We start from the raw sequence: 25510 nt of genomic DNA, 5'->3' as shown, positions 1-25510 counted from the left end.
CAGGGCCGGGGTGGGCAGAAGGGACTCTCCAGGATGACTCTGCAAAGTGCGGCTCGGGTGACGGGGTGGCGGTGACGGCCGTGACCAGAATGTGAAGGCAGGTCCAGGGCTGGGACGCGGGGCGCAGTCGGGGCCCGCGCACGTCGAGGCAGCAGCGGGCCTGAAGAAGCAGATTTGGGAGTCCAGCACTTAGCGACTGTGACCGTGTTCTCCCAGGAAAGGCTGGGGCTGTAACGGAAGCGTGCAGTCTCACCACAGACGGAAATGCTTGAAATCAGTGCTGCCTCGGGGCGTCTGAGTACGAGGCCCTTGGCAGTTAAACCGCCTAAGTGGGTGCAGTCGCTTTGGGATCAGGGGGCTTCAGAGAAGCAGGAGGCTGGCTGGGCCCTGGCCCCGCCGTGTGCGAGGAGGCTGGTTGGAGCCTGTGTGCAGAGGGGCGAGCAGGGGGCCTCGGGGTGGGGGGCCCTGGAAGAGGAGGAGCTCTGCTTGCTGGAAGGCCCCTTCTCCACTGCACTGAAGGAAACACAGCTGACTCCTTTATGACTGCAGGCGAGTGGGAAGGCAAGCCCCCCACCCCCAGTTGAGGGAGGCGGCGGTGAATTCTCGGAGCGCCTCAGGCACCCCTCGCAGCTCTTCATCATGTGGGCATTTTCTTCCATTTCATTACTGAGAGAAGAGCCCAGGGCAGCATCTCAGCTCCAGCCACAGCAGATCCAACTGGACACTGGGTGTTACTTTCCAGAGGACACTTACTAAAAATAACAAGTGCCAAAAGCAGGGAACTTCTTCAGATAAATGAGAGAAGACTCCCGGCTGAACTCTTGACTTAAAAAGCTCTATTGTTGCCAGTTAGACAGACACAGTGGACATGCGATTGAGCAAACCCCAGGAGACAGTGCAGGTCAGGGGAGCCTGGCAAGTTGCAGTCCATGGGGTCACAAAAGGCGGCACGACTGAGCGACTGAACACCAACAAAGACAGACTCGATCTACGCGGAAACATCTCACCGTGCTGGGCAGCCAGGGCGCAGGGCCTTCAGGGCCCCAGGCCCACCGTCAGGAAGAAGGAGAAACGTCACCGTGCTGGGCAGCCAGGGAGCAGGGCCTTCAGGGCCCCAGGCCCACCGTCAGTAAGAAGGAGAAATGAGAAGTTTCTTGAGAGTTGAGAAGAGTAGCAATGACATCATCTTTTTAGAATTTTCTAACTGAACCACCATTTTTTGATAGACAGGGAGCCTGTCGGTCCTACCTAGAAAGACAGAGCATCCTCGTGGGCGTGGACGGTCTCCCTGAGAGGTGGGAGGTGGGCTGCCGTTGGCCTTCCCAGGTGGCGCTAGTGGTAAAGAGCCAGCCTGCCAAAGCAGGAGACATAAGAGATGCGGGTTCAATCCCTGGGTTAGGAAGATCCCCTGGGGGAGGGCATGGGCACCCACTCCAATATTCTTGCCTGAAGAATCCCATGGACAGAGGAGCCTGAAGGGCTATGGTCCCCGGGGTCACACAGAGTCAGACATGACTGAGCGACTGAGCACACACAGGGCTGCTGTCAGCTCTGGGGTGCAGCCTTTAAAGAGGACCTGGGGCTCTGCGTGCCAGCGAAATGGCCCCCATCACCCCATACTGACGACGCAGATGGCGCCCTGGTCAGTTCTGCACACACAGCGGGCCTCCTTCTCCAAAGCTCTGATGAAATAAGAACTGTGGGGAGGGGGCGAGGGGGGGCAGCGCAGCAGAGAGGAAACAGAATATAAATTTCAGCCGAGACGCTGCCAGCTGGTTCCAGCAGAGCTAGAGGACAAGCATATTTGGGCAGGAATCCAGGAAGCAGAAACACTGAGAACATAAAAGGAGCAAAAAGCTTTCTTCGCTATTCTATCGATCGAAAAAAAGAACAAGTCAGTTCAAAAATCCGTCAGAGTGTCTTTCTGGAATCTTAGAATTGGATGAGGATGAAACGGTCTTGACAGCCATCCTGCTTTACGGTGTTCCACACTCAGAGAGTGAAATTTGTCAGAGCGTGTGAGCTTATCCATAAAGAGTCTTTTGAAAGTTTCGCCCAGATGAGTGAATTTGCTGAGGCTGTTATCATTTTTTTTTTTTTTTCAAATCACGAGGTGTGTTCAGAAGCTTTGTCCAAGTACCAACTGGGTACCAGGTGTGGGATTCGCCTTAAAATCCTGCTGTCTCTACAGGGTTGACAGTGGGCAGAACAGGGCTGAGGCCGGTTAGCTGGAATCCTTGAGCTCGGCTCCAGGATGGACACCAGGGACCCTTGACTTCATGCTCTCCTGTTCTAGGCTGAAGAAACTATGCTTTGTTATTGTGAGAAAGCTCTCTGTGTGCCCTTGCCCAGAGGTGTCCACGGGAGGCCAGCAAGAACCTGGTTCCCCACCCAGCAAGGAGCACACTTGTCTCCCCTCTGAATCTGCCTTTGCTCCTCCCTTTCCTCCCCCTAACGTTCCCCTGCACTTCTCCTGCAAAAGGGCAGAGGGGTGCATGTGGGGGGTGCCACCGCAGAGAGGCACGCGGAGCAGGGCTGGTGAACTGCGGGCGCAAGGGGTGCCGCCAGGCGCCCCACGATGCCCGGCTCGGGACTTGGGACGCAAGGGACCTCCACTCTCTTCCTCTCCCCCCGCCTCACCAGCCCCCGCCCCGTCTGACCACTGCGCCTCCTCTCCAGGGTCTCCTTTCCCACCTGCCCCCCCGCCACGCGGCACAGAGGGGACCTAACCAGCACGTGTGACCCGTCACTGTGGGCACAGTCACCTGTCACCTCTTCCCACCTCCTGGGGAGGCGGCCCTGAGGGCACCGGGTGTGGGGGCGCTGGAGTGCTCAGCCTGGAGGAGCTGGAGCAGGCGGTGGGCTCAGAGCCCCCTGGTGGCCCCCGCAGTCCCTCCAGGGCAGGCAGGAGACCCGGGTGCTGGACCCAGCTCCAGGCTGGCCCCTGCGCATCCCTGCTCTGAGCCGGCGTGGAATTCTACAGCCGGAGAACCGGGGCAGGGTCAGAGCGGACTCCTGACGACCCTCTGGGTCTGAGAGTCTGGACCTGTTTAGCTCACGTGCTGGCCTTTCAGGCCTCTTCTCTCCGGCGCTTTGCAAACCGACAGTAAGCTCAGCTTAGAAACGACTCCATGTTCTGATGGCGTGATAACTGACAGCTACTGACAACAGCAGCCCGTCAGTCAGCGTTCTTGTGAGGCCGGGGACGTGCTAACCGCTCCCGTGTTTTATTACATGTTTTTCTCACAATTACCTTGCAGCGTGAGTTACTTTTATTTTCCCTGTTTCGCAGATGAGCAAACTAAGGCTTAGCCACTCTAAGGACCACAGAGCCGGCCAGCAGGGACCAGGCTTCGGCCCAGCCAAGCCCAGCATTGAAGCAACTGCCGCTCTGCTGCGCTGCCCTCCTGCCTTAGGAGGAGGCTACTGTCAGGGAAATTCAAGGGAAACATGCAATTTTTGCTGGAAATTTCTCACGCCTGCCCTGCCCCTGGGCTCCCTGGGGACAGTAAGTGCAGGTCACAGCCTGGATCAGGCTGGCAGGCATCGGCCAGCGACCAGGCATGGCCGGCCCGGCCTCCTGGCCAGGGCTCCTGGCTGCGGCCCCACACGAGACAGACACACAACACGGATGCAGGGGCGTCAGGGACGCTGGAGTAAGCAGTAGCCTGCGGGGTCCAACCGCCCGATTGTTCAACTAGATCCGATGAGGAGAAAGAGCAGGGACTGCGTCCGCATCTCCCACTGCCAGTCTCTGCAGTTCTCAATGAGGCCGGGGTGAGGCCGACAGAAATCACTCATGTGACCGTAGCCCAGTCCCTCTAACATCTCAGACCCTGTGCTTCTGGGTTTTCTCTGGCTTTTCCTGAGGGCTCTGACCCGCAGGCTTGGTCCCAGCTCCCGCCTCCTTCCACAGACAGACGTTCCCCACCAATCCGTCTGGAGAGAATCGGGCTGCATGCTAACAGATGTCTCTGGTTCTCATTTCCAGAACCGGGAGCCGTGGGCCACCTGAGTTTCACTGAGATTCTGGACACGTCTCTCAAGGTCAGCTGGCAGGAGCCCCTGGAGAAAAACGGCATCATTACAGGTAAGGGTCTCTGTGGTCAGAAAAGGCAAAACAAGTCTGCCACACACAGAGGGACAGACACAGCTCCAGGCGCCACAGCTGGCAGCGCCCGGGTGCCCAGGGCCTGCAGGGTGACTGTCACAGGGCCAAGGTGGGGGGAAGACCTGTCCCGGGGCCTCGCCTCGTGTGGGCGCCTCCTGGCTGGGCTGCAGCCTCCCAGCGTGCCGGCTCGGTCTCCTGGGCGTGTTCAACACGCCCCTGACATGCCCAGGAGACTCGTGCTCCGGGTGTGTCCTCTCACCACTATTTCTCTTCCGTAATCTTGTGGCCGTGGAGGGAGTTGACAGCTGAGATCACGGCAGTGTTACAGCTGAGGAGGCTGGGGCTCGGGTGGGCAGGGAGAGCCGAACACAGGCACCGTGATGGGGTGGCCCTGCCCCCGCCTTCCCCCACCCCCTGGCCCCACCCCAGAGAGCGGCCAGGCCACGCCTGTCCCCTGCCCCGATGCCAGGCCACCCGGGGGGCACTGCAAGTGAGGGGCGTCCAGGGAGCAGGGCCCCAGGCTGCGCGTCGGCCGCCTCCTTCTCCCGCAGTGCCGTCTCAGGGGAGCGGCTCACTTTGGTAGGACTTTTAATGATTTCATTTTGTAGAAGAGGTTTTTGAAGAACCTTCCAGATTATAGGGCTGAATTTCCATTTAAATCGCATCATCCACACGCAGCACAGGGGTTGGCCCAGGCTCCCCGCCCAGGGCCAGGGCTTCGCTCCACGTGTTCCCGGGGCCTGTGCCGCTGGCCAGGGGAAGGCCGGGCGATTCCGCTTCCTCAGTGGTTAGGTGCAGACAGCTTTTATAAGTATTATATCCCGGCAACTGAACAGCCGTTTCAAAGACGAAGATGCGTTCATTGAAAGAAGAATGTCTGCATTTCCTTCCTAAGTAACCAGTTAGCTCCCAGTGAGATGTGTGCGCCACGGGCACTGCCCAGCTTCTCCAGCTTGGAATCCGATGGGCCCCGCCCGCCTCCCGAATTTCCTGCCCCACGTGGTGTTCACACGGTTCCATGTCCTTATCTCTGTAACCGCCGGGAACGCAGCGGACACAGGGTGCATTCGAAGGCTCACGGCATGCTCTGATCCCGGGATTGTGACTGGCTCCAGCCGCAGGTTCATGCGGGGCCTCAGACACAGCCCCCCACACACAGCCCGGGGTCTGTCCCTATGCTGAGCTCCCCGCTTCTCTCCTGTTGCTCAGGAAGGTGCCCTCTGCTCACCTCGCCCAACCAGACCCCCTACAGGGGGAGTGCTCCGATCCGGGAGGCGCCACTAGGGGCACCGTTGAGCCAATGCCGCCTCTGACCCTCTTAAATAAATGCATGAATCTAGATCTGCCCTCAAGAAGCTGTGAATGATGTTAAGTCCAGGAAAGGGGGACAGTCCCTACGGAAATCAGACCTCCAAAGCCCAGTCTGCTCACACTCTGAGGCCTCTGGGCAGAGGACGCAGTGCCGCATGTGTAGGGAAGACACCTGGAAGGAATGAGACCAAGTGGCGGGGGTGGTGTGGCAGAGAAGGGCGGTCACCCAGAGGAATCCAGCTTCCTGGGGCTTTAAGCTGCACAAAGGGAGGAAATCAGACGACCAGCGAGAGGGAAGCAAACTCAGAAGCACTGAAAGCCGAGCAGCGGCCCCCACGTGGAGGGAGTCCTTCCAGCTCAGCCCTATGGGGACACCTGTGGCCCAAATCAGAGTGAGTGAGAGCTGCAGTTGCCACGGACTTCAGGGGGCCGGGGCGCCGCGGGGCAGGCAGACGTTTCGCCTTCATCGGCTCAGCCCTGAGGATCCACAGAAAGGGGGTACGTTTCAAAAACCTGGCCAGGACGCCTCGGTGGACAGACTCCACTGGAAGGTCTCCCACTGACAGTCGCACCCTCGGCCCTTCCCAGGCCTCCCAGCAACCGCCCGCCTCTCCCTTCCAGTGTCCAGCCTTGTGGGAAACCCACGGGCATCACCCCCCCGAGTGGTGCCCACCTCCCCAGGCTGGGCGCCCGCAGCCAACACTCCTGATTGATGACCATCAATTCCTGCAGCTAATAGGGCTTAATGAACCCAATTTCGTGTTTTATTAAACAAACACTTGCAGTCACCAGCAACAGCTACTGTTTGTCATGGAACTCGGCCTTCACAGCTCGCGCTGTTCAGAGCCGGCCGCCCTGCCCTGGGCTGGAAGCAGGTGTGCAGTGGCAGCTCCGAGGGTCAGAGCTTCAGGCAGACGCTCTGCTCCAACCATGCCTCCCTCGGGGGCACGTTGTTCCTCCTGGTCTGTTCTCTGCCTCACCTCTCCCCTCAACTCCGTAAGATGGGCTGCAGGGAGAGGGGGCCTTCCCAGAGGCCAGACCCCGGCTTCAGTGTCCCCACAGTCACCCCCCAGGACCCCTGCCCTCTGTGGGACCCTCCCTGCCCTGGATGCTCCACTTGGACATGCAGGGCAGCACCCCCGGACGGACTTGGTTTCCCGTGGGGCACGCCAGCCACACCCCAAAGGCCTTTTACAGGCTGAAGGGAGAGAATCCCACCAAGTACAGCAAAAGAAAACCGTGTTTGTGTTTGTGGGCAAACCTGGCCTCCGAAAGCCCCTTTCAGGAAGCGTCTACAGGGCACCAGCCACCATCCCTCCCAAGCCATCCCGTCAATGCCGGTCAGAGAAGCTGCTGAGCAGATGGCACCACAACATCCAGTCTTGCGCACGGGCCGCTCTGTGGCCCAGACACCCGTAGGAGACTGGGTGCTGGGAGCTCCCCTGAAGCGCCCAGAAGGAGCCAGCGGGAGATGGCAGGGGCGCGGGGCGCCCAGCGAACTCTGCCCGCGCTGCCCCTGTACAGGCAGCATTCCCCACGGTCCCCCCCAAACGCTGATTTATGAGCAGGAAGACACGGACAGACAGCTCACGATTGGATGCACTGTTCTCTCGTGGAGAATGAACTTCAGCTCAACAGGGAATCGTTTCTGAAGCCCCACTGGTCATTAGTCTCAGTTAGGCAGCATTTGGAGCAGGTAAGGCACACCCTGGGAAGGGGGCTCTCTCTTCCCTCCTCCCGCACCGGGCCCCGAGGAGCACTCCGGCCAGGCCTGCCTGCAGGGGCCTTGCCCACCACGTGCCCACGCTCCATGCCTCTGTGCGGAGCATCCAGGCCCGCTGCTCTCGCTGGCCTTTGCCGCGTCCTTTCCCGAGCGTGTGAGGGCCTTCCGTTGTGCGCTTGGCTTCATTTGCATCCACAACGGCCACCCACCAGACTGTCTGTTGCCGTGCCATGGAGCCCTGCTCATCCTCTTCTGCTGAGGGTGCTGGAAGCGCTGTGTTTGGGCTCCAGGTTGCCATGCAGAACAAGATGCTATATTTTAGTAAAGCTTGATGAAGAACAGCTTTTAAACAAAGAGAACTGTCTGGCGGGCAAGGTGGTGATGTTAACGGCACGCGTGAAAACACGAGTGTGTAGCAGCACCCTTCTCGTCCGGTGCGTGCAGGGCCAACTCGAGCCTCTCAGAGTGGAGGTCCCTCGGACAACCCCCAGTCCTCCTGGGCGCAGCAGGGTTCCCCAGAGCCGGCGGGCTGGGAGGGTGAGGAGCCGCGGCCTTGGTGCCCTCCTCCGTGAGGCGGGGGCAGTGATGCTGCAGCCTCAGAGCTCCGTCCGAGGCTGAGTGAATTCACGCGCGTGGGGCACTCAGGACATCACAGGTCATGGACACGGCGTGTGTGAAGTCACCGGTCCTCACTGCCCTGCCGGGTGGTCTGGTTTTCACTGTACAGTTAGTCCCAAAAGTCTGACTCGGCAAAAAAAAAAAAAAAAAAGAACGGATGGATTTTAGAGCCTTGGGGTGTTCCTGCCTCTGAGGGTGAGGGAGGGCAGGTCAGGGCGGGAAGCCAGGAGGAGCCTCTCAGGTCTGGGGTGAGCACCGTCCTCTGTGCGTAGAACGACGGGGACGGGAGGGGTCAGGGAGGCAGCCGAGTCCGCAGTTCGGTTCACGTGGGCCCGCGGTGGGGACCCCGCGGCCGGAAGTGCAGCTCAGGGAAGCGGGGGCTGCCGTGTGCGGCAGGGCCCCCCTGTCCTCCACGGCCTGCTGCCCCGCCCCCGCCCCACGCCCACCCCCACACCCCCGCCCGCGGAGGCCGCCAGGCTGCGGGGCAGCTGACGGGCAGAGGCTTCTAGCGTTATTTTTTTCTCCAAAGTCCTGAAGTCCTGAGACTCTCCTCTAAATTCTTGTTTACCTGCAAGTGCAAGTCTCTCGCTCGATTTATTGCTTCATCAGAGTGAGAAGGAGCCCAAAGAGCCTCCCAGCACTTCTCTCTCCACGCTCTCAGCCGGGAGGACAGAAGAACAGCGCTCTCAGCACTTCGTCCCGGCCCGGGGCCCTCCATCAGCGCCTCCCTCGTCGGGGGTGGGGGGGGGGGCGCTCCGAAGTGTTCTCTGATCACAGAACACACCCCCCCAGGCAGCTGACTCAGGGCTGCCTGGGTCTTTTTTCTCTGAGCCCCGGATCGCGATGGGACCCAAGGCTGAATGAATTGTGATCCTGAGGCCCCGACGGATGAACTTGAGCACGGGTGGGGGGGACCTGGTGTCACGCTAGGAAAACAGGCTCAAGGGGGAAGGAGGGCTGGGAGCAACGCTAGTGCCTGGGCGGGGGAGAAACTTTACCGCAAAAAGCGCTTTATCAATCATTTTATAAGGGAAGAGCAGCAGCGTTTCCACAAATTAGTTGCAAGCCAGGAGCAAGCCTCTGATTTAGGGCGCCGGGTGATGAAAATATGGGTTTATAAAAATGGAAATGCGGATGAAGCGCGTGCATCATCTGACGAGGGAAGGCTGCACAGAGGACCGCAGACCAGCCCTCCTCCGTCAGCCCCTCCGTCCTCCCCCGGCCCCTCATCCTCCCCCAGGCACCCCATCCCTCCTCCCCCAGCCCCACTCCGTCCTCCCCGGGCCCCTCCCCCCTCCTCCCCCAGCCCCCTCCCCCCTCCTCCCCCGGCCCCTCCCCCTGCTCCCCCAGCCCCTCTCTGTCCTCCCCAGCCCCTCCCCTTCCTCCCCCAGCCCCTCCTCCATCCTCCCCAAGGCCCCCCTCCATCCTGCCCCGGGGACGGAGTTTGCCAACACCCCAGCCCCATCCTCCTGCTGCCCCCTGTGGCTGGGGTCTCGTCCCCATGGGCCCTGGACTGGCAGCCCCGCTGGGGTCCTCACTGTTCTCAGAGCCCCGCAAAGACCAGGGGGCGCCCGCCTCCGCCCCAGCTCCCCGAACCCCAGAACTGACCCTGTGCCCCGCCTGCCTTCCAGGCTACCAGGTCTCCTGGGAGGTGTACGGGCAGAGCACCTCGCGGCTCACGCTCACCCTCAACAGCTCGACACACGAGTACAAGATCCAGGGGCTGTCCTCTCTCACCACCTACACCATCGACGTGGCAGCTGTCACCGCCGCGGGCGCCGGTGTGCCCACCTCGTCCACCATCTCCTCCGGGGTGCCCCCAGGTCAGTACGCTCGCGCCCCAGTTTCCCCGCAGCCATGTCCCCTGGGCCTCGCTCTCGCTCTGAGTTGGTGGGCATCTTTGTGCAGAAGTCACTGGGGGCCTTTGAAAGAGGGGTGTCAGCCCTGGCATCGGATGGTCGGGGTCAGTGAATTATTGCAGTTAAGACTAAGAAGCACAAAAGTATCCTCTCAGCAATCAGAGAAAGTGTGGGTCTGCGAGGAGGAGAAGGTGGGGAGGAAGCGGGCAGACGGGGTTCAGTGAAGGTCAGGGAGCGCGTCCACCCCCAGCGGGGCCCAGTGACCCCACTCTCGGTGGGGCCTTTCTGGAAGTCAGATCATCTCCCTAAACGTTCACACTCATTCCAGCCTCAGAAATTGCACTCAACTGTTTCTCTCCAAGGTTTACATTTAAAATGAAAGCGTTTTTCCCAGGAATTCACCAACACACAGATGTGAGAAAACATTGTAAGGCCATCGATTCAGTTCTGTAGCTAAATCGGAGACCTTGTGCTCTCCAGAAGCCGTCCGGTCGCCTCCTTTGGGTCTCTGAGAAAAGCAGGACAGCCCCCGAGAGTGAAGCCAGTGGTCATCCCTGCAGCCCTCTCCTCGGGGAGCCAGGAGCCTGGGGTCCCGTGGCAGGCTGTCTGTTCCCTGACGCACAGCCACCACCATCCACTCTCTCGGGCAGGGCTTCTCACACTGTCCTGTGCATCCATCTCGACCCCCGCCCCGAGTCTGTGCTGGGCCCACTGCCACGTGGCCACCCCCTGGATGTGAGCAAGGCTGCAGAGCCTGCCCCAGGACGCACTCCAGGTGGCGCCCACGCTGCTGGCCAGGGCCCACACTTGAGCCAATCAGATGTCTTCTCTAAGGCATTTACGTAGAGTCGGACACGACTGAGCGACTTCGATTTCACTTTTCACTTTCATGCATTGGAGAAGGAAATGGCAACCCACTCCAGTGTTCTTGCTGGAGAATCCCAGGGACGGGGGAGCCTGGTGGCTGCCGTCTATGGGGTTGCGCAGAGTCGGACACCACTGAAGCGACTTAGCGTAGCAAGGCATTTACGTAAGACACGTGTCCTTTCTTAAGAAGGAAGTCTTTGGCTTCCAGAGAGGTTCATGTATTCCACGCACACAGCAGCTCCCAGAGCACACATTCAAAACGTGGTTAGGACCTTAGTAACTGGTGACAATGAGGTGGCGATGATGCCATGTGATTTAATTCGTTAGAACCGGCTAATGGACAGTGGCCAGGGTAACACGGAGCATCCCTGAGCGACCAGCTTGTTCCCTGGATGGTTTGGACATCGTCCCCCCGGGGCCAAGTGGCCAGCTGGCCTCACCTCTGAGCGGCCTCAGCCCCAGCATGACTGTGAGCAGCAGTACCCCGGATGCAGAGAAGGGCTGCGGGAGTTGGGCCCGGCCACGCTGAGTGGGCCTGATACCCTGGCTGGGGGCAGGCCGGGGGCTGCTGTTGCTTCCCTGATGGTCAGGTCCCCAGGACCCAGGGGTCTATCCTGGGACACACCAAGAAAACGCACATGATGACCATCACTCTGGGCTGCAATCTGTTTGCGGTGCTCGAAGTTTACATCCATTCGTGACTGGAGAACCAGCTAAAGAACCCAGAGAGCTGACAGATATACAGAATCACCTGTCCTTCGATTTAAATAGTCTTCTCTTCAAGTTCATTAAACGTGAGGTGGAAAGGACCCTTGAGGGCCCAGCAATGTGCTGTGTGCCAGCCCTGAACCATGACCAGAGTGGTCCTTTTGCCCCCGTGCGAGACCTGGTCTTAAACACCCCGGAGACAGTGAGTCCAGAAGTCGTCCCTTGGACACGGTGCATCTGGGAGCCTTTCCTGACACTGGTGTCACGTCTTTCTTGCCTTCGTCGCATCCCGCGGTCTTCCTCGAGCGTTTTTCAGTTGCCCAGTAATGTCAGAGCTCTCACTATGAACCCACAGCATCTCACTTTCTAGTGGGACAGGCTCCCGGGGGCGGGCCAGGGGGATCAACCTGCAGAAGGGCCTCTGTTCAAGGAGGAGGCTTAGCCACAGGTGGCCGCAGACGAGGGGCCACACGCAGAGCCCACCTGCCCTTGTTCAGTTGCCAGAGCAACAGAGCCTGGGCAGAGTGGGGTGAGTTCTGCACTTTCACCTGAGTCCGGTTGTCTTGGAAACCAGAGCCAAGAAGCCCACGGCTTGGGACCCGCACACCTCCCGCTTCAAGCTGCCCGGAGCTACTCGGGGTGCATGCCCACTCCCCATCCTCTTTCAAAGGCACCAGGGCATTGTCAGAAGGGAGACTCAGCCCTTTGGTTCTTCTAGGAGCCTCGGAGGAAACACTGTGTTTCTCGCTCTGGCAGTTGTGAAAATCAACCCTGTCTGGGTATGAAGGCGTGTTGGAAGTGGTTGCTGCTGACGTGACCTTTCCTGAGCTGTGGCAGGATTTAAATCTCCACCTTCCCTCTCTCCTCTGTGTCCAGAACTTCCTGGTGCTCCATCCAATCTGGTCATTTCCAACATCAGCCCTCGCTCGGCCACGCTCCAGTTCCGACCAGGGTACGATGGGAAGACAGCCATCTCCAGGTGGATCGTGCAGGGACAGGTATGGTCACCCTGAAGCGGAGAGCTGCAGTCCCCGTAGAGTGACGCAGGGCCTGGAGGTGACAGGCAGCTCAGTGATGCCTTCGCAGGATAGATGACCCCTGGCTGGGGCGGCCTTGGATGCTTTGGGGGGCAGTGGCGTTTGGAGGAGGAGAAACGGAGACTGGAGTGGCTGGGGCGCCCGGGTCAGACGTGGGAGCAAGCGGGGACACAGGGTGTCAGACTGGACTCTTACAGGATAATGGAGGAAAGGCTGGCGGGGGCGCACGTGGGAGTCATGGTTCGGTTCAGTTCAGGCGCTCAGTCATGTGAGTCGTGTAACCGTGGGACCCCATGGACTGCAGCACGCCAGGCTTGCTGGTTCATCACCAACTCCTGGAGCGTGCTCAAACTCATGTCCATCGAGTCGGTGATGCCATCCAACCATCTCATCCTCTGTCGTCCCCTTCTCCTCCTGCCTTCAATCTCTCCCAGCATCAGGGTCTTTTCCAGTGAGTCAGTTCTTTGCATCAGGTGGCCAAAGTATTGGAGCTTCAGCTTCAGCATCAGTCCTTCCAATGAATATTCAGGACTGATTTCCTTTAGGATGGACTGGTTTGATCTCCTTGCAGTCCAAGGGACTTTTAAGAGTCTTCTCTAACACCACAGTTCAAAAGCATCAGTTCAGCTTTCTTTGTAGTCCAGCTCTCACATCCATGCACGGCCACTGGGAAACCATGACTGATGGACAGGGAGGCCTGGGGTGCTGCAGTCCATGGGGCCGCAAAGAGTCGGACACGACTAAGCAACTGAACTGAACTAAATGGAAAAAGCTTTGATTATACTGACCTTTGTAGGCAAAGTAATGTCTCTGCTTTTTAATATGCTGTCTAGGTTGGTCATAGCTTTTCTTCCAAGGAGCAAGCGTCTTTTAATTTCATGGCTACAGTCACCATCTGCAGTGATTTTGGAGCCCAGGAAAATAAACTCTCTCTCTGTTTCCATTGTTTCCCCATCTATGTCCCATGAAGTGATGGGACCAGATGCCATGATCTTCATTTTTTGAACGTTGCGTTTTAAGCGCGCTCTTTCACTTCCCTCTTTCACTGTCATCAAGAAGCTCTTTAGTTGCTCTTCACTGTCTGCCATAAGGGTGGTGCCATCTGCATATCTGAGGGTATTGATATTTCTCCCGGCAGTCTTGATTCCAGCTTGTGCTTCATGCAGCCAAGCATCTCACATGATGTCCTTTGCATATAAGTTAAATAGGCATGGTGACAATATGCAGCCTTGATGTACTCCTTTCCCAATTTGAAACCAGTCCATTGTCCCATGTCCAGTTCTAACTGTTGTTTCTTGACCTGTACACAGGTTTCTCAGGAAGCAGGTCGGGGGGTCAGGTACTCCCATCTCTTGAAGAATTTTCCACATTTTGTTGTGACAGTGTGCCTTCCACACAGTCAAAGGCTTTGGCATAGTCAATAAAGCAGAAGTAGATGTTTCTCTGGAACTCTCTTGCTTTTTCTGTGATCCAGCGGATGTCGACAATTCTTCTGCCTTTTCTAAATCCAGCTTGAACATCTGGAAATTCTCGGTTCATGTACTGTTGAAGCCTCGCTTTGAGAATTTTGAGCATTACTTTGCTAGCGTGTGAGATGAGTGCAATTGTGCGATAGTTTGAACTTTCTTTGGCATTGCCTTTCTTTGGGATTGGAATGAAAACTGACCTTTTCCAGTCCAAGAGGCAGTGATCAAGACTGTCCCCAAGAAAAAGAAAGGCAAAACGGTTATCCGAGGAGGTCTTCCAAATAGCTGGGAAAAGAAGAGAAGCAAAGGCAAAGGAGAAGTGGAAAGAGACACCCATCTGAGCGCAGAGTTCCAAGGGATGGCAAGGAGAGGTAAGAAAGCCTTCCTCAGCGATCAATGCAAAGAAACAGAGGAAAACAACAGAATGGGAAAGACTAGGGATCTCCTCAAGAAAATTAGAGATACCAAGGGAACGTTTCATGCAAAGATGGGCTCGATAAAGGACAGAAATGGTATGGAGCTAACAGAAGCAGAAGATATTAAGAAGAGGTGACAAGAATATACAGTTGAACTATGGTAGAACTATACAAAAAAGATCTTCATGACCCGGATAACCACAATGGTGTGATCACTCACCTAGAGCCTGACATCCTGGAATGCGAAGTCAAGTGGGCCTTAAGAAGCATCACTACGAACAAAGCTAGTGGAGGTGCTGGAATCCCAGTCGAGCTATTTCAGCTCCTAAAAGATGATGCTGTGAAAGTGCTGCACTCGGTATGCCAGCAAGTTTGTAAAGCTCAGCAGTGGTTTGGTATAGGTTCCACCAATTTGATGGTGTCGTTGGTTGCGATTTATCCTTTAATTCTGTATCACAATGAGCAACAGAACGGACTAAGACGGTTGTTTGGTACAGTCTGAATGGATGAACCTGCGTTTACTCAACAGTGTTTATAGCATGTGTTTATCTCCAGGCCCTAGTCTGGCATGAGGAACGCAGCGGTGAGCAGAAACAGACGCCGTTTGTGCACTCAGGGAGGAAGGTTCTGTCTCAGGGGAAGGACTTTCAGGTTGCTGGGAAAGGAACAGGAACTTTCTCTGTGGGGGACAGACGGCTGGAGTGCGGGGTGTAGGGAAGAGCTGGGGGAAGGTCATGGGGAGCCCGGGGGTCCTTCTTAGGAGGACTTTGCACGTGACTCAGAGCATGATAGCAAGAGAGCAGGACCCACAGGGCTCATGTGCCAGGGGGAGGGTCCCACCAGCCTCCGTGGATCCCACCTGCCCCAAGGCACCTTGTTCCACCCAGAGCAGAGCAAGCTGACGCCAAGCCGCATTCCGAGAGCGTAAGTTTCCAGACCCTTAACGTCAGCAGTAAGACCCTGGTGGTTTTCATGACTATGCTTGTGCTCTGTTGCAAGACAATTCGATCCTGGAAACTTGGCCATAAATCAGGGCATGGATTCATCTATGTCTTCAAAACTTTCATTAACCAACAGTTTCTGGAAGCCTCTGCAGGATCCTGACAGTGGGCCAGCTAGTTGGAACCGATCGATCAGTGTGGCTGGAACAATTAATTACTTAGGAAAGGATCACTGAAAAAATACATCCCCGGGAAATGAAAACCAAAACAATAAAAGCAAGCTTGAAAACGCATCAACGAAAATAAAGGAGGAAAACCATGGTCCCTCCTGGAAAGCAGAGGAACAGAGTCGGCCAGACAGAGCCAGGCACGCGCTCCAAGGAGCACAGAAGCCAGGAGCCCGTCCTTACTGTTCCTGGACAGCAGTACCACCAGGCACAAAGGGCAGACGCTGTTCAGGGTGGGCGTCAGGCCAGGCTGGGCGGCGGGAGTGGAGATGCACCTCTGCTGGCTCTGCTCGAGACCTGCGTCCTGTGACCCCGGAGCCAGCCCTGGGAGCGGCCTGCTCCTGCTGCCGGGGCCCGCTCGCCAGGACGGTCACGGGCTCCGGGTCAGGGAGGGGTCCTTCTTCTGTCCATGGAGAGAAGGTGATGGGTGAGCACGTGGCACCTCTCTGCACATAAAGTGCATGCACGTTATGCTTCTTTCTACAACGGACCTATTAATACTTGTGTTTTTAGTATAAAACATTCTCAGCGTGCCCAGACGGAACGTGCTCCCACACACCCTTCACCCACACTCACCTCTTCTGTTCTCTACATTCATCTGGTCCCTCTTTCTGTTATCGCTGGAGCAGTATTTTGTTTGTTTTTTTTTCAATTAAAAAAATTTAGTAAAGTATCATTGATTTACAATATATATTCCTTTCAGCTGTACACTATTTTTGCAGATTATACTCCATTTAAAGTTATTATGAGATATTGTCTGCATTCACTGTGCTGTGTCTCGTGCTTCAGTCGCTCAGTCGTGTCCGACTCTCTGCGACCCCGTGGACCTCAGCACGCCAGGCCTCCCTGCCCTTCACCATCTCCCCGAGTTTCCTCACACTCATGTGCATTGAATCGGTGATGCCATCCAAGCATCTCATCCTCTGTCGCCCCCTTCTCCTCCTGCCCTCAATCTCTCCCAGCATCAGGGTCTCTTCCAGTGAGTTGGCTCTTCACATTAGGTGGCCAAAGTGATTTTTTCAGATTATACTCCATTTAAAGTTATTACAAGATATGGGCTGTATTCACTGTGCTGTACACTGAATCCTTTATCTTACTTATTTCATGCCTGCTACTCTGCTCCTCTTCTCTTAAATTGATGTGTAGTAGCTGTACAGTATTACATAAGTTACAGGCGTACAATATAGTGATTTGTGATTTTTAAAGGCGATACTCCACTTACAGTTATTATAAAACATTGGCTCCATTCCCCGTGGTGTGGGCAGCTTGTGCTCCTGTCCAGAAGCTCTGGGAGACCACCATCTCCCCGCTCCCCTCGCTTGTCCAGGCTATTGGCAGCGCCCACTTGCTGAGGTCCTGGGACCAAGCCAGGCATCATTATCCCCAGCTCCAAGAGTCCCCACGTTCCTTTCTCCACCGGCAGAGCCAGCGGTGGAGGGGCAGGTCCTTCTCAGGCTGCCACTGTCTCTTTCGTCTCTCTCCCTGACCCACTCTCCCGCCTCTCTCTTGCATTTTCAGGGTCGATTAGACCCACCCAGATAATCCAGGATAATCTCCCTATTTCAAGGCTCTTAACCTTAGTCACGTCTGCAGAGTCCCTCTATGTGGGGTGACCTGCCGGCAGGCCCCAGGGTTCAGGGCGTGGACCTCCGGGTTAGGGGAGACGCTTGCAGGGGGCCTTCTTCTGCCTAAAGGCTGCTCTCAGACTTTCGCACACTCCTTCTGTGTTTATGCGGCTGAGTCTCGGCTCCATCCCTAGGAATGGGATTTCGGAACCAACAGGGAGTGTAAACTTTCTAGACGTTACCGAAGCTTTCTGCTGCAGGTCATACATGTTGCATTTCTGTCAACTATGTATAGAATTTTTTGCCATGCGAAAAAAAATTGAAGTTTAATTTATCAGTCTTTTCTTGCAAGCATTTGAATGTAGAGGCCTTAGATAGAACAGCTTTCCTCATTCTCAGATCATAAAGGAATTCATCCAGTTTTTACCACCACTTCTGTGATTTCATGTTTGCATTTAGGTCTCCATCCATTTGGAATTTGTTCTTTTATATGAATGATATGAATCCATATTTTACGATTTTGCAAGCAGCTGTGTAATTGTCTCAAAGCTGTCTATTAAGAAGTCCATTTTTCCCCCCTCCTCATTTGTAGCATTAAATTCCCATGAGCACGTGGGTCTGTTTCTGAAATCTTTATTCTGTTCTATTAGTCTGGCTGTTCATGAAGTAGCTGCACATTGTTTAATTAGCAAGACTTCAAAATGTGTTTCCGTGTGTGGTGAGGTCTTCACCACCCCCACCATCACACACACGCAGGCGCGCGCACACCCCCGCACACTGCCTGACTTAGGTGGTGTTTTTCTCACCTTCCTCACGTCTCGTGACGTCGAGTCTTTCCATCCACGAACACAGCATGTCTTTCCACCATACGTCTATTTTCATCGGGTGTTTCCTTCTTAGGAAAAGCACTGGGCTCTCTCTTCTTACCTTCACTCTGCTCCTCAAAAGGCAGGGCAGCTGGGGGGAAATCAGTGTGCCCCGAAAGCCATGATAGGAAGAATGTGGACTTTGTACCAGCTGCCCTGGCCCCCTTTTCCTGCCCCCTTTACCAGCTCCGGGGTCCTGGGCATGTTTAACTCCTGTGCCAGCCTCAGGGTCCTCACCTATAAACAGGGTCAGCAGTGCCGTCGCAAGGCCAGCATGAGGATTAATGGGCGTCTGTGCACTTTGACTTTTCACTTTCATGCATTGGAGGAGGAAATGGCAACCCACTCCAGTGTTCTTGCCTGGAGAATCCCAGGGACGGGGGAGCCTGGTGGGCTGCCGTCTCTGGGGTCGCACAGAGTCGGACACGACTGAAGCGACTTAGCAGCAGCAGCAGTGCCTCTGAAATGGCTTTTTCTGACTGTTGCTGGCCTGTAGGATCACAGTTGATTTTGGAATTTTATTTTTTTAATTTAATGAACTCTCATGTGTTCTTGGGCTTCCCTGGTAGCTCAGCTGGTGAAGAATCGGCCTGCAATGCAGGAGATCCCGGTTCGATTCCTGGGTGGGTTAGAAAGATCCCCTGGAAAAGGAGTAGGCTACCCACCCCAGTATTCATGGGCTTTCCTGATGGCTCAGATGGTAAAGAATCTGCCTGCAACGCAGGAGCTGTGGGTTTGATCCCTGGGTCAGGAAGATCCCCTGGAGGACGATATGACAACCCACTCCAGTATTCTTGCCTGGAGAACTCCGTGGACAGAGGAGGCTGACGGGCTACAGTCCATGGGGTCGCAGAGAGTCAGACGTGACAGAGCGACGAAACAAATGTGTTGTGAGCACTTTTCCACATTCACTCATTTAATCCTCATACTGACTGTGAGGAGTCACTGTGACCCCTTCCTGCAGACAAGACCAGAGGGACTGAATCGCACAGCTCAGCCCAGGAACGGAGGCGGCCCGAGCTGCCTGGCCCCCGGTGCTGACCTGAGGCTACGGCTGTGTCCTAGCCCAGCCCAGCATTAGGGCCTCACGACCCAAAGCTCCCAGAATCTCTCGTTAGTTTGTTAATTCTTCGGTCGTTTCTGTAAAGAAGTCACGTCACCTGCTACCACTGACAGTTTTATTTCTTCCTTTGAAACCTTCATATCCTTTCTTTCTGTTTTTTGTTTCTTTTTATTGATTGTTCTCAATGGACGGCCTGGATCCCCCGTATCATATTGAATCACAGCAGTGATAGAACAACCTTTGTTTTATTACTAACTTTAAAGAAATTCGGTTAAGGTTTTATTATCAAGCCTGACATTTACAACATTTATGGTTGGTTTTGTGGGGAATTTTTGGTATTTTGTTTTTACAGCTAGCTTATATTGGGTTAAGACAATTCTTTTCTAATCCTGCTTTGCTAGGAGTTGCTTTGGGGAATTTTGGGATTAAAAAAAAAATCATAAAGAAGTGTAATTTTGTCAAACTGTGTCTTGCATCTATCAAGTTGTTCATCTTTTTTCATCTTTTGTCTGTTGGTAAGATGATTTAGGTTGATGTTCTAATGTTCGCCAGTCCCAGTGTTTCTGAGATAAACACAATTTGATGTTTATAGTGTTTGATTCAATTTGGGTTTAAGATTTTTGTGTCCATGTTCATAAGTGAACTTGGCCTTTTCTGGCTGTTGGTCTGGCTCTGAAAATCGAGCTTACTTTCTCACCAGTTTTCGTAAATAATGTTGTGATTGCTCTGAAGGGGGAGGTGAGAGGCAGGGGTGCTGACACCCCGACCTCGCCAGCACAGACAGGAACCTGGAGATCATCTTCCTAAGATTCCTGGGGTTCTCCATCCCAGCTGTGCATTAGCGGGTGGGCAGATTTTAGCACCCAGACCCCGCCCCCCACACACACACACAAATCAGTTCATGAGCATCTCCAGGTCTGGGGTCCAGGCACCTTCCCATTTGTACATGAACAAGATGACGTAGGTCCCCCGGGAGCCACAGCAGGTTAAGAGCTACCATGTCTCCTGCTCGGGTCCTGTCTTGGGGGCCCCTGCGCGGGGCCTGGAGGGGCTGTGTCAGTGATCCAGCCTCTTCTCAGGTCTCTGCCTGGAGGTTCTGAGGCTCTGGTTCCCTGAGGAGGACGATCCGGGCGGGCTCCCTGCCGCTTCCCCAGGCTGCACCCAGCATCTCAGAGCAGCCCCAGCAGGGCAGGTCCACAGCTCAGAGTGCTCACCGCCAGCTCACCATCAGCCTATAGCCACTTCTTAAAAGTTTGGCACTGCCCTGAATTCATGTTTACCTTTCACCTTGAAAATATTTCAAAACTGCATAAAAGTTGCTAGAATACCACAAAGAAACAGCCCTCCACCCACCCAAACTCTCCATCTGAGTCTTGTCAGTTGTGCCTAAATGTCCTCGGTGGCAACAAGCCCCAGCCCAGGGCCTCGTGCCACGCCTGGCTGTCCTGTCTGTCCTCGGTAGCAACAAGCCCCAGCCCGGGACCGCGCGCCACGCCTGGCTGCCCTGTCCGTCCTTCCCAGTCACCTGTACCAGTTCCTCGGTCGTTCCTCGACTTTCTTGACTTTGACAATGTCAAAGATCACAGGCCATTCATTTCCTAGAATATCGCTCAATTTGGATCCATGTATTTCTTCACGATTAGACCCAGATTATGCATCTTTGGTCAGAATGTCACCACAGCGGTGCTGACGCTTTGCACTGCACCCTGCTGTGCGTAGTGGGACGTGGAAAGGCCCGTCTCTGGTGGAGCTGGTTTTGCTCACCCGATTCTCTCCCCTGCACAATGAGTGAGTATTCTGTGGGAGATGCTTCCAGATTGTGTGAAAATCTCATTCTCCGTTCCATTCACCTCCTAGAGAATCATTCCCTGATTAGGTCTTGTAGAATTAATTAGTATAATGAGGCACCCAATTGTGACCTTTCTAATTCAATCGTTTCTTCTACATTTATTGACTGGACTTTTATTGTTTTCCTTTTTTTTAAGCTTTCTCATCTCACTTGTTTGTTTACCTCAGTGTGGACTCATGGCTTCCTATTTTACATGACAGATTATAATCCGTTTCGATCATTACTTTGTCAGTGCAGGAGGCCGTCCCTCCAGCTGACTTCTGTGTCCTTTTCACAAGTTCCGGTTATTCCAAGGCCCTCCTTACTTTCTGGCACGAGATGTTCTAGCTCATCTCACTCCTTCCTCTTCTTTCTCAGCCATTTCTCTGAGGAACTTTGGATCTTTTCTGCAGAAAGTGGTATTTAGAAACCAAGACCTGGGCGCTGGATGTGCTCACGGCTCCTGGGGTGTCACTTCTCCGAGACCCTGCTCACAGGTCTGCCCCCGGGTCTGTGTGTCTGTCTACATAAGCTGAGACGCACTGGCTCACAGCAGCACCTCCAAATACAGTTCAGTGTGTGTGTGTGTGTGTGTATGTGTGTGTGCACGCGCACATGTGAGTGTTAGTAGCTCAGTTGTGTTCAACTCTTTGCCACCCCATGGACTGTAGCCCGCCAGGCTCCTCTGTCTGTGGGATTCTCCAAGCAAGAATACTGGAGCAGGCAGCCGTTCCCTTCTCCAGGGGCTCTTCCCGACCCAGGGATGAAGCCTCCCACATTGCAGGCGGATTCCTTGTGGTCTGAGCCACCAGGGATGCACGCAGTTCAGCACCACCCTTCACTCATCCACTCCCACGCTGCCGCCAGCCTGACTTCCCCCGGTGCTCTCATTCTATTTACTTCCTTGCTGAATCCCCCGTGTGTGGCCAGTCCTCTGCGATGACCACCCTGCTTGGACACTTTCTCTGCCCACCTTCCTGACTGGGCTCCTTTGCACTGTGCTTCTGGAAGGAAGAGTGAAGGCGGCCCTGAAACCTTTGCAAACTTAAGCTATCAAAATCTAAAGTTAGCCATTATCTCTCTCTTCCTCCCAGTGATACAAGATTCTAAAATTCTTAATTCCAGTGGAGTCATACTTGTGCCCAGCATTTCAGTCCCACCTTCTTTCCTGTATCTCCAAAGGCTGTGATGCCTATTGGCATCTTTTCCCACAGTCAGCGCTTGCTTAGATTTCACAGCCAGTGTGCCCGCTGCCTCACTTCCCACTCTGTTGGCCTCCAGGCACGTACCTTTCTCCCCTGTACGCTCAGCTGTGCATTGCTCATGTGTCTCTTACACTCTGTCCAGCTCTGCTCTGGCTCTCGGATGGGAGGTTATCTGTCTGCCGAATCTTCAGAACTGGAAGTCCCTCCAAAATAGTTTGTCTAAAATATTTTAATATTAACTCAGCAAGTCTGAAAATTCTGGTAGTACAGACGGTTGGAACTTCAAAAGCAGAAAGGAAATGTTTTCCCTTGAAACTCGTTATCCGAACCATTTGTGTTTCAATGTTCCTAGCGAGTAAATGTTCATCTATAAAAAGAAACTTGGATCCAACCCACAGGGGTAAGGATTACAGACTTTTCCTGGCCAAGAGGAGACTGGAGGATAAGTGTTGACATTTCATCACTTGGTGCCTGGGGCGCCCTGAGCCACCCCCGTCCTAGAGCTGACACACACTCGGCCTCTGTGATGCCCCTCCTGCCTGGCGGACGAGACACCACGCTCCTCAATCCTCTGCACCGACTCCGTCAGCAGACGGCCACGGGTGTGTGCTGTGCTCATCCATCCTGTTGATTGAATTAGTCAGAACTGGTTTTCATTCATATACTAAGTTATCCCAAGAAAATCTCACAATGGTGTGGCAAAGGTTAGCGTGGATGTCCACTTTGGGGCAAACGAATCCTACATTTATTTATGAACTGCTCCTAAGTAGCCTCGAAGGCATGTTACAGCAGGGGGTCCATTCAAAACTCAATGAAGGGGGCTTCCCTGGTGGCTCAGGGGTAAAGAATCCGCCTGCCAATGCAGGAGACGTGGGTTTGATCCCTGATCCGGGAAGATCCCACATGCTGCGGAGCAGCGAAGCCTGTGGGCCAAGCCCATGCTCTAGAGTCCATGCCCTACAACGAGAGAAGCCGCCACAGCGCAAAGTTCACGCACCACATCTAGAGAGTAGCCCCACTCGCCAGAACTAGAGAAAGCCGTGCAGCAGCGAAGACCCAGCACAGTGGGAAAAAAAAATAATAGTAATGAAGGAATAGGCATCTCTTTAAGGTCTTGGAAGGCCCTTTGTTGCTAGGCTGGTGTTCAGTTATCTCAGACTGAAGGCAGAATGCACTCTGACCCACCCCGCTCATCTGCTAATACACACGTGGCCCCGTCCGGGGAGTGAACAGACCCGCAGCCTCTGAGACCTTTCGAGAGGCCCCATCACCCCTCTCCTGTATCAGAACCGCCTTCCTGGCCGTCATCACCTTCCACATATCACCCTCCGACTCACCCCGGGGGAGGGGCCACGGACAAGGCCCCCGAGGACACATGGTGTGCAGAACGACACTGTTGGTGATGCAGAGGCTGTCAGCACAGGCTTCGGGACCAGAGAGGCTGGGCCTGGAGCCCCCGCTCCGCCCTCCCGGCTGGGCGGCTCTTGGTGAGCCGTCTGCTCAGGTGCTTTCGCAGCAGAGCAGGACTGACAGCAGCCATCTCGCGGGCTGCTGGAGCGTCGGGATGCGTGGGCATGTTTGCATATCCTGGAAGTGCATGGCTCCGTGTTCTGTGGACACGAGACTTTACGAGCAGAGTCTCCTCTGAGAAGCCCGTCAGTGCCTCAGGGCAGGGGGAGCCCGTGTCCACGTCACACTGCCCCCCAGGAAGCCTCGGTGCACCCCCGCCATTCCTCTGAGAATGTCTGGGCACATTCCTTGGCCCAGGCAGGCTCCACACTTCCTAAACTCAGCATACTGGGGCCCTGGAGACCATGAGTGGGGTATATGAAGCCTTCTGAAACATTCCACACCTCATTCCCTTCGCATGGATGTGGGTCAAGCCCAGGCAGCTGCTCTCTGCACTCACTCGGCTGCTCATCTGAGAAGCAGTCAGCGCCTCCTGCCCTGTGCCTGGCCGCGGGCTGGGATCCCCGGAGTAGTGAGACTCAGGGGCAGGTGGGCCACTTAGCGATTCATCGCATGGAAGGCAGGGGGGTGATTTATAGAGGCTTGCTCAGGGTGCTGGCTGAGGAAGGAGGCCTGAGTCCACTCAGGTGGCTGTGGAGGTCCACAGAGGGGGTGGCATCCTGGCCCACCCCACAGGGACCACGGCCACTGGCCAGGGAGGGCAGAGGGCAGCCGGGCAGCCTCTGGGAGCAAGGACCAGGCTACGCCAATTGCTTCATGATGGGACAGCCTCTGCTCTTCTTCCTCTGATCCATATCTTTGCAGAAGTTTCTTTTGAATTCTGACCGTTTTTTAAGTGTGCCGAGAAGGTTGCGTCCTTGGGGTTGTTGCCGGTGAACTGTGGAATCAAAGACCCTCATCATTGGGGTCATCATCAAGGGAGAGGAGCCCCCTTGAAAGGCCCTAAAATAAGCTGATGCCCAGATGTGGGTTAATAAAATTGTAAACAGCCGTTTTCCCAGGTAACTCTGGCCCTGTAATGCTTCACTTAATCAGTAACCTTTGACTGGAAAGTGAGCACAGCTTCTCTTCCCACATTTTCACGGCACACCAGGAGAGGAGAGACTGCAGATGGCACGTGTTTTCCCTGCTCCCGCGCCCGCCTGCCCACCCGCCCGGAGCCCCTGCACCCACCCCCCATCACAGCCGTGGGCTGAGCTCTAATAGCCAGAGTCACCCCAGCTGCTCCCAAGCCTGCTCTGAGCATGGTTTTCTGCCATGAAGATGCTGGTGGTAGTGCCTGGGTGCAGATAAAAACTGTTTCCATCGGAAAGAGGAAAGAAAAAAAAAAGCTCACTTAGTGTGTATTTGTGCATAATAGTAGCCATTTTCTCAACGGGAACGGTTTCAGGGAGCGTTATATGCTCATAAAACACAGCATGGCCTCTGAGTGCTGGTCTCGGTAACTAAAGAGGAGCTGGGGTGGAGGGCCGGTGCCCGGGGCCCCCGGGCAGGGTGCCCGCAGAGGCCCGAGGCAGTCGGTGGGGCACAGGGCTGGCCGGTGGAGACGCACCTTCCTCCCGCAGAGAAGGTGGGGGGGTGGACGGAGGCTCTGTCTCCCCCTACCACTCCCCCCGAGGTGGATCCAGGCTTTGTTTCCTCTCCTGATGGCCGACACGCTTCCCCAGAGAAAACTAGACGAGTCCTGTGGCCTCGGGGGCTTGGCTACCTCAGGATAACACTGGGAGAAGGACACCGCGTTGAGAGCCTCCATGCCGGCTTGTATGTACTGAGCACTTAATAAACACAAGCAGATGAGAAAACTGTGCAAGTCAAGGCAAGTGTTTGGACTCAAAGAGAGCAGCCTGCAGCAGCGTGGCTCCAAGGAAGGACTGTCCTTGCCCTGGGAGTGCTCCCGGGATGGGCTGTGCAGAGTGCACAGCTCGGCCCGGAAAGTACTGCCGTCAAGCCAGCTGCCAGGCCAGGCCAGGCCCACCTGCCCACCTGAGGGCAGCGTCCTGCTGACACTCGGCTCGGGAGGTGCTGGACTTCCATGGTCTCCGGTCAGAGACCCGAGGTGGCCCGCGTCCCCGGCGGGGGAGGAGGGGTGCTGGTCGGGAGGAGCAGCTCCCGAGGCCAGAAGCCGGCCCGGCTTGAGTCAGCTGAGTGTCCAGAGCGTCCAGGAGCTCGTGGAGGAGTCTATTCACATGGAACCAGGACCAGGCCACATCCGGCCCAGGAGACTGTCCA

At 55.4% G+C, this 25510-nt stretch overlaps 1 protein-coding gene across 5 annotated transcripts in view; it reads left to right on the top strand.

The window, feature by feature from the left end:
* The window catches only part of LOC133238799 (protein sidekick-1), a 733626-nt gene that overhangs the window by 615914 nt on the left and 92202 nt on the right, over positions 1-25510 (top strand). For 4 of the 5 annotated variants that reach the window (XM_061402289.1, XM_061402290.1, XM_061402292.1 and 1 more), the window contains exons 20-22: positions 3992-4090; positions 9395-9586; positions 12074-12195. In XM_061402289.1, the coding sequence (XP_061258273.1) occupies positions 3992-4090; positions 9395-9586; positions 12074-12195 (413 nt within the window). Of the gene's footprint in view, positions 1-3991; positions 4091-9394; positions 9587-11769; positions 11977-12073; positions 12196-25510 lie in introns of those variants that run through there. The other variant, XM_061402294.1, reaches the window with a different exon arrangement.

This window comes from Bos javanicus, chromosome 25 (genome assembly GCF_032452875.1).
Source record: "Bos javanicus breed banteng chromosome 25, ARS-OSU_banteng_1.0, whole genome shotgun sequence".
In the NCBI taxonomy this organism is placed as follows: Eukaryota; Metazoa; Chordata; class Mammalia; order Artiodactyla; family Bovidae; genus Bos; species Bos javanicus.
This window is presented reverse-complemented; position numbering and strand designations above follow the sequence as displayed.